At 39.4% G+C, this 17,292-nt stretch overlaps 1 protein-coding gene across 6 annotated transcripts in view; it reads right to left on the bottom strand.

The window, feature by feature from the left end:
* ADGRB3 (adhesion G protein-coupled receptor B3) overlaps positions 1-17,292 on the bottom strand; it is a 686,067-nt gene that overhangs the window by 23,607 nt on the left and 645,168 nt on the right. For all 6 annotated transcript variants that reach the window (XM_064486949.1, XM_064486947.1, XM_064486950.1 and 3 more), the window contains 3 exons: positions 10,083-10,178; positions 8,445-8,484; positions 4,103-4,746 (listed from right to left, as the gene is read on the bottom strand). In XM_064486949.1, coding sequence (XP_064343019.1) covers positions 4,103-4,746; positions 8,445-8,484; positions 10,083-10,178 — 780 coding nt within the window. The remainder of the gene's footprint in view (positions 1-4,102; positions 4,747-8,444; positions 8,485-10,082; positions 10,179-17,292) is intronic.

Genomic DNA, 17,292 nt, shown 5'->3' with positions numbered 1-17,292 from the left:
ACTGTGCAATTTACTTTCTAACTCTGATTAGTTATAAGAAAAGCTAAGGCAAGATATGTCAGGAGAATAACAGAAACCACTTCATGTGTTTACATTTGACCAAAGTGCTTCATAGGAATTCAAGTGATGGAGGAGCTGAGAAACCACATAAGACACCACGAGGTAACCCAGGATTCACAGGATAAGGACCTAAGCCCGGGGCTTAGGCACCTGAAGGATGCTGGAAACACTACGTAACTGGAGCCAAAGAGACAAGAGGTGGCGCCAAAAGCAGAAAGAGCAGGAGAAATGCCCGGAGATTCTCTCTTCTCCCCAACCTCCAGTCTCTCAGTGCTTCCCAGGGGCCAATCTTCTCACCCACTCAGGAGCCAATGACACAAGAAGCTTTACCAACCCCAGGAGACACAGGGGAAAGAGTGAAGAATGGATCCTAGACCTTCACACAAGTTGGGAAGACTTTTGAGTAAGGAAATGTGCCGTATTGAGATCTACCAGCTATAAGCCATTGAATAAATACAGGTGTTCCAATGATTCGAAACCAACACTGCCCTATCTTCTTACACTGATATATCCATCAGTTTTCAAAAGAGAAATAGAACCACGATCCAAGAGATTTAAACTGTATCTCATAGTCTTCAACGACTTAGAACGATGATGCCTCTTTTTTTCCCCTACGGGCTCCACAGCACCCAGTAATTTTGTTGCTTTCTGAACGTACCACGCACTAAACACATTTTGCTCATTAACTGACAGTGAATGACTTGAATGCTGATGACAATTTCATTCTTCTTAACCTTGAGCAAAGCAATTAGAGGACACCTAGGACTGGAGCCATGGCGGGACATCCTACCATGTGAGTATGGAAATTCATCCATCATTGTGGAAATCTAGAGTTTTCAGAATTGCTTCACAAGGCCATTCTGGGAAGGGATAGTTTGGAAAATGGAAGATGACATATTGCATGAAAGAAAGGAACAAATTAGTATGAGGGAAGGAGAAAAGCTGGATATGCTTTTATGCAAGAAACTTCATGCATTCGTTAGACTCTCTCAGTAATTGGGGGTTAGCGGAACAAAGTACCCTGGAGGCTCCCCGCGGAGCCTTTCTGCTGGCATTGCCTTCAGGGTTGGGAAGCCTCCCTCTTTCTTTGTTGTCTCCTGCTTATGTGAATAAATACTTCCACCCACTCTTGAGCTTTCTTTTTTTCTCCTTCGACTCTTGTGTTTCCTCGCTCGCAATTTCCTCACCAATACTGCATTCTGTGCTGCAACTGGTAGCTTTCGCCCTTTTCTTTTTCTCCCTCCCACCACTTCCCACTTGGGAAATTGTGAACACCCACTCCTCTGGAAGCAGCTTCCTGAATTTCCTGAATTACTATGAACATCTTTCAATTCTATCCTTGAAAGGATCGTGAGGCATCTGGCTGTCCTCTGCTGTCCCAGCTTCCCAGGAAGGAGGCTTCTGGGGCTGGGACCTCCCGTCTCACTCCAAGCAGAAGACTCAACTGCTCCAGGGCACAGTCTGCTGCCACTTATATATCCTCTTACTTGTGTCTTCATGCTGCCTTCAAAGTCTCCTTAGGAGACACCACCTGGCTGTTGCTGATCCCTACTCTCCATGTGGAAAACTCTAGTCATCCTTCTGCTTCTCCTTTGCTGTCAGATACCATCCTCCCCGCTGGGTGACTGTGGATACAGTGTAGCAGAGTTAACAACTCACTCTGCTCTTAAAGGAAACCGTGCCACCGACTTTATCTTCATTGCCACCGTCCTGTCTCCAAAATCGGCTAGGTGTATACATCCATACTTCATCCATTTCATGTCTTTATACCATACGACCAAGTGTCTGTCCAGGGTCTGATGAACTCAAAAGTTACTCTCAAGGCAATGTTCAGGCACAGTGCTGTCTCTTTTAGACAGCACAAATTGATTAGGACAGAAAGATTCTAGCCCTAGGTTTTCTATGCACTCGCTCTGTAATCTTGAATGAATGACTTTGCTTCAAGGATTTTAGCAACTTATCCATTGTACAGAGGTGTTGTGAAGATTAATTAATTCATGTTTTTAAGGTGATTTGAGGATCTGCTAATGAAAGATGCTATATAAATGCTAATTTTTATTATTCATTCCCACATCTATACATTCTCTTTCAACTGTCTCCTAAAATGGTCACCCTAAGCCATTACTAACTATTAAACTCTTTGAAAGAATAAAAATGAAGAACTGAATTTTCATTCTGAATCCTGAATTTTCTTCCTTTTCAAGATGTAAGCCTTGTGATTTCTAAGTCATTTAAATGCAACTCTTTGGGCTGAATCAGACTTATATATGATTCTTACACTTAATAATAAGGATATGGAGATTTGGAAAAATTATGAACTGAAAAAAGCAGAACTTGGAAATACAGTCTATTGTTCAGGCACACACAACCTGTACACCATCAAACTCAGCAAGGTTTTTAGGCTTTTAGATGTAAAATGTTTTTATAACAAGCAAAATGTTTTAAGGCAATTCCATTTTAATCCCTCCAGCACATTTTAAAGAGCCAATCTAGGTAGTAGATTCCATGTGGTCATTATGATTACTTACGATGTCACCTCATTACATGCACTCTCACTGAAAATTCTTTTAAGAACTCTTTTAAGATTTTGCATAGATGTTATGTAGTTTGTGCTTATATGGTCATTACTGTAGTAGACCTGCTCATCTCCGGTATATGCAACTTAGAAACCAAAACAGCAGCTATTGGACTAATTAGAATGATGGAATGTGTTTGTCCAGAAGGAACTCCAGTCACCTTGGCATGAACTTGGTCTCACTGCCCCTATGCTGTCGGTTCCAAGGAATGATTCTTCTCAGAAACCCTATTTGTTCAAGACTGATCTAGAATTTAGGGATTTATCCTAGAGCCCATCTATGTGCCCATTTTGATCTAGAATTTCCTCTATATGGTTGGGGAAATCCTCAAATCACACTACACATCAAATTACTCTAGCCTTTCAGGATCTCCCTTCATCTTGATCTCATAGAAGCACAGCTTTGTGGGGAGAGGGGAGGAACAATAGCCTCTGGGCACTTTTGAGCACTAGAACATAGCGTTATCAACCTGTTTCTAATGGAAAGAGTAGGCAGCCAATTATAGTGTCTTATGAAATAATCTATTATATTAAAACAATTGGCAATACATATAGAAGAATGCCTGTATTGCATTGTAAATGGGATATAGGCAATGTATCATCAGTGAGTTTATAGCAAAACTTTCAGGTAAAGGATATAAAAGTCACATGTAAAACAGTAACAGGATGTATGTTGATAGGAAATTAGGCATTATTTGCCTTACTTGATGTAGATCTTACTTGATTAATTGTAATACAGTATGAGCGCTATTGTTACTGTTGACTCCTCATTACCTCACTTTATATGTAGGGAAGAAGTTAAGGAGAGTTCTTCTTTTTACAAAGCCCTGTGGTTGGACCTCAGAGTTCTGACTCTTGACTTGCTCAATTTATATCCCTCCTGAGAGTTCACAGTTTAAGACTAAAATTTTTCGTGGTCATAATTCTGTAAGAGCTAAAAGCAAAACACTGACTCTGGAAGATATTGATCTAAGGTACTAACAAAGTTTATAATGAGTGTAATGGTAGACCACGTTGGAACATTCCAATTTTGTTATTTTTAACAGCTGCTCTCACACAGAAACTCCAGACCTTGGTTTCAGTTTGTAGTGCCCTCCAGAAACTACTTTAACCAACAAAGGACCTCTGGTATCTGAGAAACATCAGAAGGATCTTCTGTTTTTTATGAGTGCTCTACTCGGTTCCCATCATGACAGAATTATGACTGACAGGTATCTTTTTAAGTGGAGAGGGTTCCTTTTTAAAAATATGATCTTGAGAAAAGGGATGCTGACATTCTCCTAGGAAAAAAAAAATATGTCCAAAATCTTAATCCCAAGGTGCACCAATTCTTACACAATACTTATCTGCAAAAGCTAATGTGACTCTTTTTCCCTAATCCATACCCCACGAATCAATCTCTCTCTCTCTCTCTCTCTCTCTATCTCTATCTCTCAATATCAAGCAAAGGTTTGTTTTATCGCTTACTTCTAAAGAACTCATGGATATTGTGGATCCAGTTTCACTTCTCGATAATCCTGCATTATCATCCAACTCAGCGGCCATGAAGTTCTTCACAGCTGTGCGAGGCTCAAAGGGCAAACTCTGCATATGTTCCTGGGGTGCAAGATGTTGCTCTAAATTCATATTGAACTGGTCCATGACAGGTGGATTCATGTTGAATTCAGGATTCACCTTGTAGTGCAACAGCCTTTCATGGGGCAGGGTTTCCATGCCAAGATTCATTTTGCTTTCTTCTTTCATCGATGGCTGGGTATTTACAGAACTTCTGGGCATCACAATATAGTCACTCTCCATCATTCTCTCTTGAGGATGGACTATGTCCATGTCAGCGCCTCTCAAATTATCATCTGTACATAAGTACACAGTTCTCCGCAGTTCAGTGTTCTCTTTCTTCAAACACTGATTGCCCAGCTCATTCATACCCATGGGCATGTGCAGACCCGTGGGCTGCTGAATAATGACTTTGGAAATGACGTTTCCAGGCAATGTTGAGTAGCTTAGCCCTTCAGGGTTTGTTCCCTTTTCTTCTTCATCATCATTTAGAGAAATCCTGGAGAGGGTGCCTGTTATTGTGGCTGCTCGACAAGGACCGATATCCTTGTGAAGAACTGTGAATTAGAATGTAAAAAGTTCATAAAAGAAAATTAGCATGCACTTATCATGTATTACTGTATTCTGTTGTTTCTTGTTCTACTAAACATTTTCCTTAATAAAAATAAAAATTATTTTAAAATTACATATTTTTTTTTTGCATTTGGTCCAGATTACTCAATTACTCTTTATTGATTCTGATATGCTTTAAGAGATCTTAGGTAGCCCACAGCTAAAACATATCGGAAAATTGAGTAATGGGCTTTCAAAAACCTCAGTGCCCTCTCCTTAAATAACTTTACCTAACTTTTCAGGGGAAAGGCAGATTACCAGAGAAGTTTTCCCCATTAATCTACTGTAAAAGGCTTTATAAAATTATGGATATATTCATAAGAATCTGACTTTTTCTTAAATGGTTTTCCCCTAAAGTATTCTACAGGTTCTACTCAGTAAAATACTTCTTCAAAGAGGTAATCAATGAGCATTTCATCCTACTGCATCAGATATCCCTTCAAAAATTATGCATGTTGAAAACTAATGAGCATTTATCTATGAAGTCCATATGGTCAAGGTAGATACAAGGTTCAAATGTAGTTATCAACTTCAGTTCCACGTAGAAAAAGCAAGGCATTTTAACAAGATAAATCCATATGCTCCAATGCCCTTGAGGAAGTATAAAAACTGTCAACTGACTTTAAGCAGGAAAAAAAAAGACAAAACCTGCATGAGCCTCTAAAACCTCCATTTCATCTTAAGCCTGGAAATAATGAATGAGAAAAATTAAAAATGCGCCATAACTTGTAGTAGGAAAGAGAACCAAACGAAAACATGAACTGAACCAAAGAAAAACCAATCAACATGATCAATATACGACTTCAAAATTCTTTATTAAAATATATTTTAGGTTTTTTGCCTCTATGTAAGAAGAAAGTCATAGTTTATCTGTAACAGAGGCAAAATGACTTGAAACATGCTTAGTTGTGAAGAGCTGTCAGTTTTGAGAGAATGAAATTCTGAAGAGGTATTCTTGGTAATGCTGGTGTTGAAAGAATACATATCAACGCCGCATACAAGCTGGTTCAACACGTGCACCCAATGCTGTCCTATCAACAGGCAGGGTCATTGTCACTGAACATTCCATTAGGCAAGAGATAACGATAAAGTACTTGGTTTATTGTCTCCGCATGGAACGTTTCAACCATATTCAATTTTACCCATTATTATTCAGTTTTCAAATAGGATCCTAATTATTATGCATTAAAGTAGAGGCTGAAAAATAGAAGATTATGAACGTCTTTCCCTATTACAGAGAGAAGCCTTCACATTATTTCAAGACATGTATCATTCATATAATATCCTGTATCTTTAGAGATACTGTATTTCATTATTGTGTTAGGCCTCTTTCTTCTTAGACGTTAAAGATGTTAAATCTACATCACATATTTTTTTTATTAATCCACAATTTGATGTGACTTTAAAAATATATTTAAATATTATATAAAAAAGTAGAATAATTCAGTTTAAAAAGGTTATTTCCAGACTTTTTAAAATAATATAAGTAGTAAATTGTGGTTGCCAGGAACAATTTACAATTTAATCTCTGAAACTATTCAGGGATAAAATTTTTTAAAATAATAGATTTTGTAGCATTTCAAATAAAATACCTTAAAATATCTCCAAATTCAGGGAAAAACATATTTAATCCTTAACTGTATGTAAAAATTAATTCAAAATTTATTGCAATACAATTTAAAGGTGATTTATAGGAACCTATTATATTTAGAACATATAGACAATTTCATACTTTCATGACTATATTGTAAACTAAAAAGTAAATCTTGGTACCGAATATTGATTTCATTATCTGCATTTGTATAAAGTACATTTAGTTTGTATAAATGTAATATGATTTGCAGTTATAGTCAGCATATTTTTCTTAAATGATACAGCCATCTTTACTGAAAATTTATATATCTTAAATATTTGGGGAAATATAATTCTTATGAAGTAGTGTCTACTCTATATGAGAAATGTGTCTGGTTCTTAGATTTGCTTAAAATGGATATCCAAATTCTAAGTAGACAACATAAACAAATCGACACCACCTACACATACAAACACCATGTTGAAATGATGGGACTTTTGAGAGAAATTAATCAAGTTGTGAAAGGCAAAATGCAAAGAAACACAAAACAAAAAGCACCTGAATATTTTGCAGACTCAGATATATGTTCTACCCCTTGGAGAGTGAATTTCAACCAAACTTAGAGAAAGATTATTTAGAGACCATAAATTGAGAATTTAACACTAAATATACCTCAACATAGAAGGAAATGCCTAGAAAAATATAGAATCAAGTTCTTGAGAAGCTCAGCTAAAAAGGGCACAGATAGAAAATGAAAACCTTAAGAGAATTTTTTTCTAACAAAATAACGATACTGGCCCATATTAAAAATACTAAATCACAGAATGCAATGAATCTGGGGACGATGGGTAACTTAACAGAAGAGAACAAGATAAATACAATTCCTTTATTGGTGAAGTTTGGATCAAGATTTAGAAGGCATTCGCATCAAACTTTCAATGGCCGAAGCCAATTTCAAATGGATAAGGGTGCTAACCTGAAACTAGTAAGAAAATAGCAAATAGAGATAAATGCAAAGGCCAGACTTTTCTTCAAGGGAAAACAAAAACAAAAAAAACCCAGAACTTTTTCATAATCACAGCCTGGGAAATCCCTGACTGCCACTACAAATTATCCTGGAGATTTTAGATGACAAGTTGACACTAGTATTGTACCAGCTGCTATGCCATCAGATGCAAACATAGACACCATTAATATAAGTGAAGAGCACACTGTGCTACGTGCTGGCTAAGAATGTATACATTTGGGTATCATTTTTAAAGTTACTGACACATTGGAGGCTACCTAGGGCACCAGCGTGCCTGAGAGAATGCTATGAGCAACGAGTGAAGGAACATGGTTTGGAGAAAAAAAGATCTGGATTGGGTTAAACAGTATTTGCTTTCAAACAGTTGGCAAGTTAGATGAAGCAGATATTCATTCTTATTCTAGAAAGCAGCCCTAAAAGCCATGATAAATAAGGGATATTTTGTCCCAATATAAAGGACCATTTTTAACAACTGGAATTATTCGAAAAATGAATGGGTAGTGCCCTTTCAAAACTTTTGTGTCATCTACACTTGGTGAGAGTTGAGCCCCATGGTCAATGAAATCCAGCACCCAAGGCAGAGTGTGTCACACTCTGTCCCGATCCCTTCTGAAAATACAACTATCACACACACATACACACACACACAAACACACACACAATGGTATTTTGTCCTTACAATGACCTATATTCTATAGATGAGAAATCTGAAGCACAGAGACTACATGAGCAGCCTTCTACCTGGCAACCAGTAGCAGGTGGATGGAAGTCTCTAAGTCAGTCCCTTCCTGCTGTCATGGTGCTCCCAATTAACCATTTGCATGTTCTCTCATCCCCCATTCATATTTCCTCTCTCTCCTTCTATCTCATTCCCTCCCTTCTCTTACGTTCTGCTACTACAATGCCTCCACTTGAAAGACTCAGTTTTTTCATCTTCATGAATATATGATGATGTGTAAACCACAGGATTTTCTTTAAAATCAAGAACCATAAAAATGATTGAACATCTAATGACTCTATTTTCAAGATTCAAATAGTCTTACCTGATCGACAAGCGATGTCTACATCCTTTTCAAAGTCTGTCTGTAACAAGAAATAATAAGACATAAAATCATCATTTACATACATTATATCATTTAATGAAGACCTCAGTGACGTTTACAGATCAAATTGTCTGAAGTTAACAAGTATCTGACTAGGCAGTATCAGGACATCATTTTGTGCAAAGGAAATTTCCCAAGGAATAATCAGACTGCTTTTAAGAGTATATTCTAGATTCTGCATGTTGGCTAAAATCAGTGGAAACACAGCCCACGATTTTAATAAGGCAATACTATACCCACTGTTGTCTTCACTCAGGAGACTAACATTAGATATACAACAAGAGAATTTTAATGCAATTCCTTAAACCACAATAAAAAACATTGGAATGTGCAGTATTTTGAAGATACTTAAATAAACATCTTTGCTATTTGTATTTTTAAGCATTCATTTGAATATGTGTTTGTAATGTAGTATAATACAGCTTTGTCAAACCTTTAATAGTCAAAATAAGCTCTTCTGATGACCCATTTTCACAAAAATGTGACAAAAGGCTTTCAAGTTTAGGAATTAAAATTGAAGATTAAACGATCCTAATCTGGCCTGGAAACAGCTCGACCTTAGTTCCATCCTCATATTTTCCAACAAACTTTTATTCTAAACAAATTCGTTTATTTTTTTAATGATGAAATTAAGTTAGCCCATCTTAATCAATATTAAATTCAAGATATCCATATTTATCTCTCTGTTTTTAATAAGGAATTAATTATTCCTTCTTCCCGTCTTAGTTACCAGTGTATCATTTAGACTAGTTTTATGCTGCCTAATCCAAAGACACTAATCAAAAATCATGTATGTTACTAAGAAAACTCTATTTAAGCCATGATTTTAATGACACAGTTCAAACCTTACTTCATTTCTAAGCTGTACGGAAGTGGTTATGGCTAAGGTACCCTTCATCCCAACAACAGTCAGAGCTCACATACAAGAGCTGACCTTCTGCTGGAAGCGTGTCTACCCCTCACGCTCTAGGGCAATGAGTCATGTCTTGGCCTGCCCACTGGCACCACCGATGCCTGGGTGCCACCCCAGGGATCCTGGATTCCTTGCTCTGCAGCGCGGCTCCTCTGAAGAGTCTCTTGAGCACACAAAGTCAGAACCACTGCAGGTCTCGCTCTAAGGCCAGACGTGCAAGTGCATAGTGCTCTGATCTGTAAACACACGTGATCCTACGGATGCGCTGCCATCCCCAATTCTGCGTGAGGATGAACACACCCTCCGGTATTGCACAGAAACCCCACACTCAACACCCCCAGGGGCCGAGAATGGATCCTGAACTCCAGACAGAATCGTCATCAGGCATCAGAGTTCCAAGTCTGCCAATGAACTGCAGTCAACATCACTCAAAATGGAACTTTGAAGGGGGAGGGTGTGGCTCAGTGGTAGAGCATGTGCTTAGCACGCACGAGGTCCTGGGCTCAAGCCCCCGTACCTCCATTAAGTAAATGAATAAATAAATAAATCTATTTACCTCCCCCCCAAAATGGAACTTTGATAGTAATTTGCTAATAAGGATATTTATTTATTCCCTTGAGAAATCATAACTTGCATCGAGCTTGGGAGGGGAAGTAAACGCTCACCATGATTTGAGCATGCCCATTAGGAAAAGAGCTTGAGGAATCAGCATTGATTGGGTCCTGACAGTTTCTCAACCGGCATCGAAAAGCATCTTGAACCTGTGAAAAAAAAATGGCAAACGTTGGTTTCCTTCTCGCTTGGTAATGGCCAGATACTGTCTGTATTGGCAATCGACTGAGAAAACAGTTATCATTGTTTTTTATGATCCAATACCCATTTTGTTTACTTTGTAATACAAACCCTGGTGCACCTGGACTTTGCTCTTTGACAAGGCAATTCATCACTTGCCATAATCTATAGATGGAAGTTCTGGGAACCGCTCAGCTGTCACAAGGCTATGCCTGGCTCAGTATTAATCATTCCTGCCAGAAGGCAGGTTTATTTCCACTGCTACAAACAATACGTGTCTTTCAAGGGGGATTTACTGTTTGGTATGACATGATCTTCATCACAGCTTTAAATACTGTAAACAATGAGATTACGCCATGATCTTTCGACTGAAACTGATTTGGGGTTTTCCTTGTGTGTCTGATGTAAGGCATACTGGGGAGAACATTTCTGTCTCCCTTCAAGTACTAAGTGCCCTGATGTGAAAACACACACACACACACACACAAACACAAACACAAAGATAACAAAACAACTCTGTTTCTGGTTGATTGTCTTAAAAAAAAATTCACTTCGGAAAGCTAAACTTCCTTAATACCCATTCACAACTGGATTCTGAGCCAAGAACAAACATATCAGGAAATTTGAAGACTGTTAAATCCTTTGTTAAACAAGTGGATAAACCTGAATAGATGAATAACAAACACACAAATCCATTGACGCTATTCTGATCTCCTGATGCCTCCAGGTCAACAGGTCCTGCCTGGTCCTGTGGCTCCTCAGAACCCCAGCAGGCTGTGTGTGGGCATCACCAGAGATGTCAGTCAAAGGCAACACAAATTCCTAATATTTGGGGGTTCTTCTGACTTCACATTATCAATACTCTCCTCCTCGCTTATTATTATCTGTTTTATTGGATTAAAAACCAAAGCACAGATGACATGGCATTCCCCCTATTTTGCTGAAGCACCACTGGGGAGACCGCGGAGGGAAACACCTGCTGACCTGGTTTTGAAAAACACTGACATGGAATATCCTCTCCCTGTTTTGTTGTGCGATGTGCGCAGTTCACGTATCATTGGCCAGGGGAAAACCTGAAGTTGTTTTCAGTTCTTCACACCCATTTACTTAAGTCATTAGCGGCCTCTTTCCTAAACTACAAGCTGTGGCAAGTGACACAGAGCTCAGCCACCACCACAGTGAAACCTCCGCCCACGTGGGGTTCTCCCCCTGGTTCTGGTCCTGGCGATGCGGTCACCATGGCTGTGAATTACGGGAGGGGAGGATGGGCACTCTCTCTGTCCTCTGACCTCTCTTCCATTCTCTGATTCTAGAATTTCTAAATCTGGGATTTCCTGGGGGCGGGGTTGGGGTGGGGGGAGAATGAGGAGTTGCCTGATACAACCCAGCAAGGCGATTTTTTTATTTCCTCTTTCAAACACATCAGGAAAAGTTCAGGCTCAGTGAGCTTTTCATCTGATTATCTTTTCCTGAACAATGGGGTACATATTCGGAACTAAATCATCCAGTTTCTCCCGATGGAGACACGACATGGACAAAGTAGACTCTGTAGAAGCAAATGCTTCCTTCCTCCTCCTTTTTAGATTAAGAGGTCACAGCTGTAGGTCATAAACTGACACAGTTAATAATCAAAATATCATTACATACTGGCTAATAAGTCTAGTGTTTGCTGGATGGTCTCTGTTTCTGTTACATGGAAATCTGCTTTTGTAAGGAGTTGGGGGGATTATAGCTCAGTGAGAGTGGGTACTTAGCATACATGAGGTCCTGGGTTCAATCCCACGTACCCCCACTAAAAACAGTAAATAAAGAAAAAAAACCTAATTACCTCCTCCCCCAAAATTGAAAAAAATTTTAAAAGATTTAAAAAAAAAGAGATTTACATTTGGGGGATAAACTCCAAGAAAGTATATCTGTTTTCAGGAAAAAAAAAAAATCCTTAGAACTAATGTCAGAAAAATAGACACATGCTAGTTTTCTGCTTGTGCCCTGAGGCCACTGTTGAAGGAGCACCCAGTTTATAACGGAAGATAAATAATACGTTAGAAATGTCGCCTTCCAGGAGCTTGTCACGTGATGTTTTCCCAGGTCTGCTTCTAAACACCAGAGTCTATAATGAAAGGTGGCACTTGGCAAAACCAAACATTATTTCCCCTCTTCCTCACCAGCCACTTTACTTTCAGACCTTTGTTGTGCAGTGGTCAAGGTTATTTTTGTCTGACAATGACAGATGGAAAAGCAACTTCTGTAGGTTTCTCATCAAAATCCACTCTCTGATCACTTGAAGGAGATGTAAAAGAGGTCTCTTTTTCATCACACACACACACACACACACACACATACACACACAATCAATACCTTAAACTACCAAACTCCCAAATATGACAATGGATTGAGGGTGTTTCTACACTGGAGAATGATATGACCCTCGTAAGTCGGTCAATGCTCTTCAAAAGAAATATAAAACAGAAAAACATAAAAGTTCTCCAGTAAATTCAAGGCAGTTTTAATGGTCATGTATATAAGTGCCAGGATTTAAGTGTTAGATTCTCTGACACTTCGAGTGTCTCTGTTCCTTCTAATTCAGAAAGCTTTGCACGAGAAACTCCACTTGATCCCAACTGCTCCGTTTGATAGTTTAAAAACAAATCTTTAAAATGCATTCCAGCAATCTAAATGAATTAGCCTTAAATATTTATCCAACACGGTCATACTACCTACAGCTTATCATGAAAAAGGGGCTTCAGGCAGGACAGTACCTGGAAAACACATATGCATCTATTTGGAAGCATTTTGATAACTGAATGGATTTTCCATCAGGTAAACAAAGAGACTCATATCTTTGGAGAATCAAAGTAAATTGTACTGATAGAGGATAACTAGAATTTTTTTAAAAAGCCAGTCTACAAGGACTTTAATTCCAAACAAAGCAAAAGTGTAAAAACAAACAAAAGACAGAAGCTCGATGTGGCTATTCCGTGCTGAAATGGAATGTGCCGACAGTCATGTTTACAACCGTGGAAAGGCACAGTCTCCACTGTTTTCCTTGTCTTGTGACTAAGGTCACAGAAAAATAATTGTTAGAAGATTCAGATATTTACTATTTAAGCTCTTTAAGCTGTCTTACTATTGGTGGAGAACAAGTTACTTATTTTAAGTAACAACTTAATTAAAAATGTATTTTTAGACATCAAAATCATTATACCTCTGAGCTCTTCCAAGCTTATCACTTTTTAAACTTGTGTAAGACAAGTAAATACAATTTTTAGACAAACCTGTCTAGATTAAACATTTAGGACATTATGGCATGGTTAAAATCTAGATTTCAAAATGTCCTCATTTTATAATGCTCTGCCAGAGGTCTTCACCTTAATTGACACCCAGACAGAGGGTTAAATTGTATCAGGGAACTAAGCAAAGAACAGATGTGTGAATAGCCCTGGGATATATAGGTGACTTCAAGGAAACCTGATGTCATGTTGTGAAATTAATCATAATAATAATAATAATAATAATAATAATAATAATTAATAACAACAATTTGCAAGAAACATCTTCTAAGGTAAGGTGAGGGGACCACCGCGCGCTATCAGGTTGTCTTCTTAAAGTCTCCCGCTGGGTACCACCAAAGTCATCCTGACCAGATCCTGCTGGGGGATATGCTCTAAAAGCTGAAAAAGCTATCAACTCTTTTCCTATGGATGGACTCCTGGTTGGGATGAGAGTTCAAAGAGGTGCACAGGGCGTGTCCTGCTCCTGTCCCTCCCCCGGGGACAGTGACTGGGTTCATCTCTGCAGCAGCCAGCGAGAGCTTCTCCCCTGGTCCTCACTCGGAAGGCAGCTGGCAGCGTCGCTGTGAAAGGCTGTGCCAGATTTAGAGATCGCTGGGGAAGAGCACAGAGTGATGCTTGGCAGTGATGCAGTTTAGAGGAAGCTCACAGGAGAGAGCTGTGCTGTTTGAAACGGGCTGTGTACTTGGCAGCAGACCCCAGATCATCCCCTTTTAAGAGCACAGCTTCTCCTGCAGTTTGTCTTCTTGACTTCCCAATTCCAGAGGGCAATTTTAAGCCAGGAAAAGAAAGTTACAGTCTTGTATTTATTTGAGATTGTTAGCTTGGGAGGGCATGAGTTTCTTAAATGTTCTGTGTTTTTTTTTTTCCTGAATCTAATGTCTACTATTGTTTCTATTGATTCATATTTGAACAAATGGCTTTTAAATCATATTTTATTTCATATAATTTCACCATTAAGTGAATGCATAAGATTGTTCTCTATTTCAAGGGTATTATACCCACCAACATGAGCACCGTGATGACTACACATTATTAAAATAATACTTGACTTCTCTGATAGTAAAGGAAATAAACAAAAACGGTTTGTCATTTACTATACATTGCAGGAAAACTAGAGACTTTGGTCCCAAATTTTCAGTCCTAACGACTTTCTACTGAAATTCTCTAACACCTAAAGGATCTTAATCTCAAATTGTTGTAGATCTTTCTGTTTTTGTATCAGCTTGAGGGGAGTGTGTGTGTCACACAAACTACCCTAAGCAACATTTCACATACGAGTTCTGGGGCATTTCTTCCCCAGGCAGATGAGAAAAGAAGGGAAGGGAAGTTATACCCCAGACACACCTCCACCCGTGCCTTCACGGACGTTCCATCTTAGCCTCACGCCATCCACTTCGAGGCAGAAAATAAAAACTTTATTCACGACCTCTTATTTCTTGTATTTGTTTTAAATCTTTATTCCAGACATAGTCAACAACCAGTTTAATAACGTGGCAAGCTGGGACCCTGGGGTATGAAAGGAGAGGGCAGTGAGATTTGCCTGTCCATGCAGCCAGGTACTCAGAAGAATTTTGAGTTAACCGCAAGCCACAGCTGGATGCTACCTGGCAGACATGCCCGAGTTTGCCAGTCTCCGCCATGAGCTCTCTGTGTCTTAACGTGTTCACTGATTCCATTTTACGAATCTGATTTCAAGATCTTGTTAAGCTCTGAAGCCTCTATATAGAGTTGGAGAACCATGTGTGCAGATGAAGATGGATAGAAATGCTCATGACATCATCATAATTATGCTCAAATCAGGAAAGCTTAATCTGGAATGAGGTAAGATTCATATTTTCCTGCCTAAGAAATGGGATGACTATGAGGTGAAGGGTGGCTGGGGGTTCCTGGGAAAAAGTCTGTAGGACTATGAGCATCTGGTCCTTGCTTGCATCCTGTCCCCACTCCTATTTAAAGTGCTTCCCACTCTCTGTTCCGATTAAAATCCAGCTTTATGGTGGTACCTTAAGCCTTTTTCTCTCATTTCCAGACCCAAATTCTGTTTTATTAAAAACAAAGCAAGCAAAACATCTTAAATGTATTTCTTTCAGAAGCTTCAGTTCAGCGTGACAAAAATAAAGCTCCTAGCCAGCCACCATCCTCTCCCTTTGTTTCTTGTCCATACACGACTTCCCTCCGAGCAAGTGGGAAAGTGAGCACCAGAACCCTGATCCTCCCCACCCCGGGCCCCTCACTCACTCTCTCAAATCTGTTCTTCAAGACACACTCACAATGGCCTTTCACCAAAGCCACTGCGCACCCCAAGGAGAATGCTCTAAGACATCACTTAATGTTGTGCCCTCAAAGGTCATCAGCAGTGTCTTTCTCTTGATGCTACAGCCACAGCCATTGAAAAAAAAAAATCCCCCTGTGGCCAAGAACAAGTCACTTGCTTTATGCCTCCATGTGCCCCACAGGGGCTCAGAGGAGAATCAACTCTCTACGACTCACTGCGGGCTTTTTTTCCCAGGAAGCTGTACACCCAGTATCCTCTCTCCATCTTCCCCTACTTGAAACTTTCACTTTCTTCTTCCTCCACCCCAAGCAGGACCCCGTTAAGTTCTGACATCTCCCATCACCCCCTCCCTCCTCTTCAAAGACTCCGGAAGTCCCTGCCCTCCCTCCTGGGGGACCAAACAATGTACCTTCCATCCTAATGAGTCCGACCTCATTTCCTTATAAATCAAGCTGGGAGAGTCATGCAACTCTCCATCTGAACTTTATTATATGCAATATGACCTCTTTTCAAATGGCTGTCTAGTTATTTCCCCACTAGTGGCTTCATTTATTTTTTTAATAGTTTATTTGGGGGAGAATATCGGCTTTAGATTAGATAGCTAAGGATGCCTGTCTGCTTCGGATAGTCCCTGTCACGTGCTTGTAAATAATTTTGTATTCTGTGTATTTTTATGGAAATAATAAGATGAAATGGGAAATTGACAGGAAAAAAAAAAGATGGAAGGGGCATGGGAGAAGGAGAGAGAGAGAAAGAAAAACCCGTTCATGTTTATTTTAAGCATTTTGCTGCAAAATCGCTTCCCAGGTTTGGATGAAGCTTCGGGGACCTCATCTGGTGCAGCCTGGACCTCCCACCAGTGCCGGGGAAAGAGAAAAGAGGAGCTTGGCCCTGCTGCTCAGGCTACCAGCAGCTCCGGGATCCTCACATACCGCTACAACAAAATGATCCATTTAAGCACTTTCCATTTTTTTCCTTCCTTTTAGTGAAAAGGTTTTTTACTGCAGCTTATTTTGCACTGCGGTGGTGTTATTTTTCCCCTCTGACACCAAGCTGTACGATTGTCTTAGAGCCAGGCACAGCCAGAGACAGGAGAGATGAGAAGAATGTTCAGGCACCAAGAAAGCAGTTTCCTAGCAACGGGAACTATTTCAAAGCTTTCATAACTCTTGGGTAGTTTGAATTTCCATAGCAATGCAGAGAATAGTAAATAGTGGATATGTCCTTCTGTGCTTAATGCAAATGGATCCTAATCAAGAAACGATGGATAAATGAAGAAAGCATCTCTATTTGTTCAATTAGATTCCATCTTACTAGGTATGACACCTATTAGCTTCCCAGATCCAGGTTTGTTGCCGAAAGTGATGCGTTGTGATCAATCAGGTGGTTTAATATTTTTTTGTTCTTTTAATTCTTACTCTCCCTTGGTGTTTTCTCTTTTGTCAGCAACCTCTGCTGAAGCAATTCAGAGGAGAAAGGTGCTTCACAAGAAGAAACTGGACTTCCAAGAATATA

Source organism: Camelus dromedarius, chromosome 6, assembly GCF_036321535.1.
Source record: "Camelus dromedarius isolate mCamDro1 chromosome 6, mCamDro1.pat, whole genome shotgun sequence".
In the NCBI taxonomy this organism is placed as follows: Eukaryota; Metazoa; Chordata; class Mammalia; order Artiodactyla; family Camelidae; genus Camelus; species Camelus dromedarius.
The sequence above is the reverse complement of the archived record's forward strand: the minus strand, read 5'-3'. Positions and strand labels throughout refer to the sequence as shown.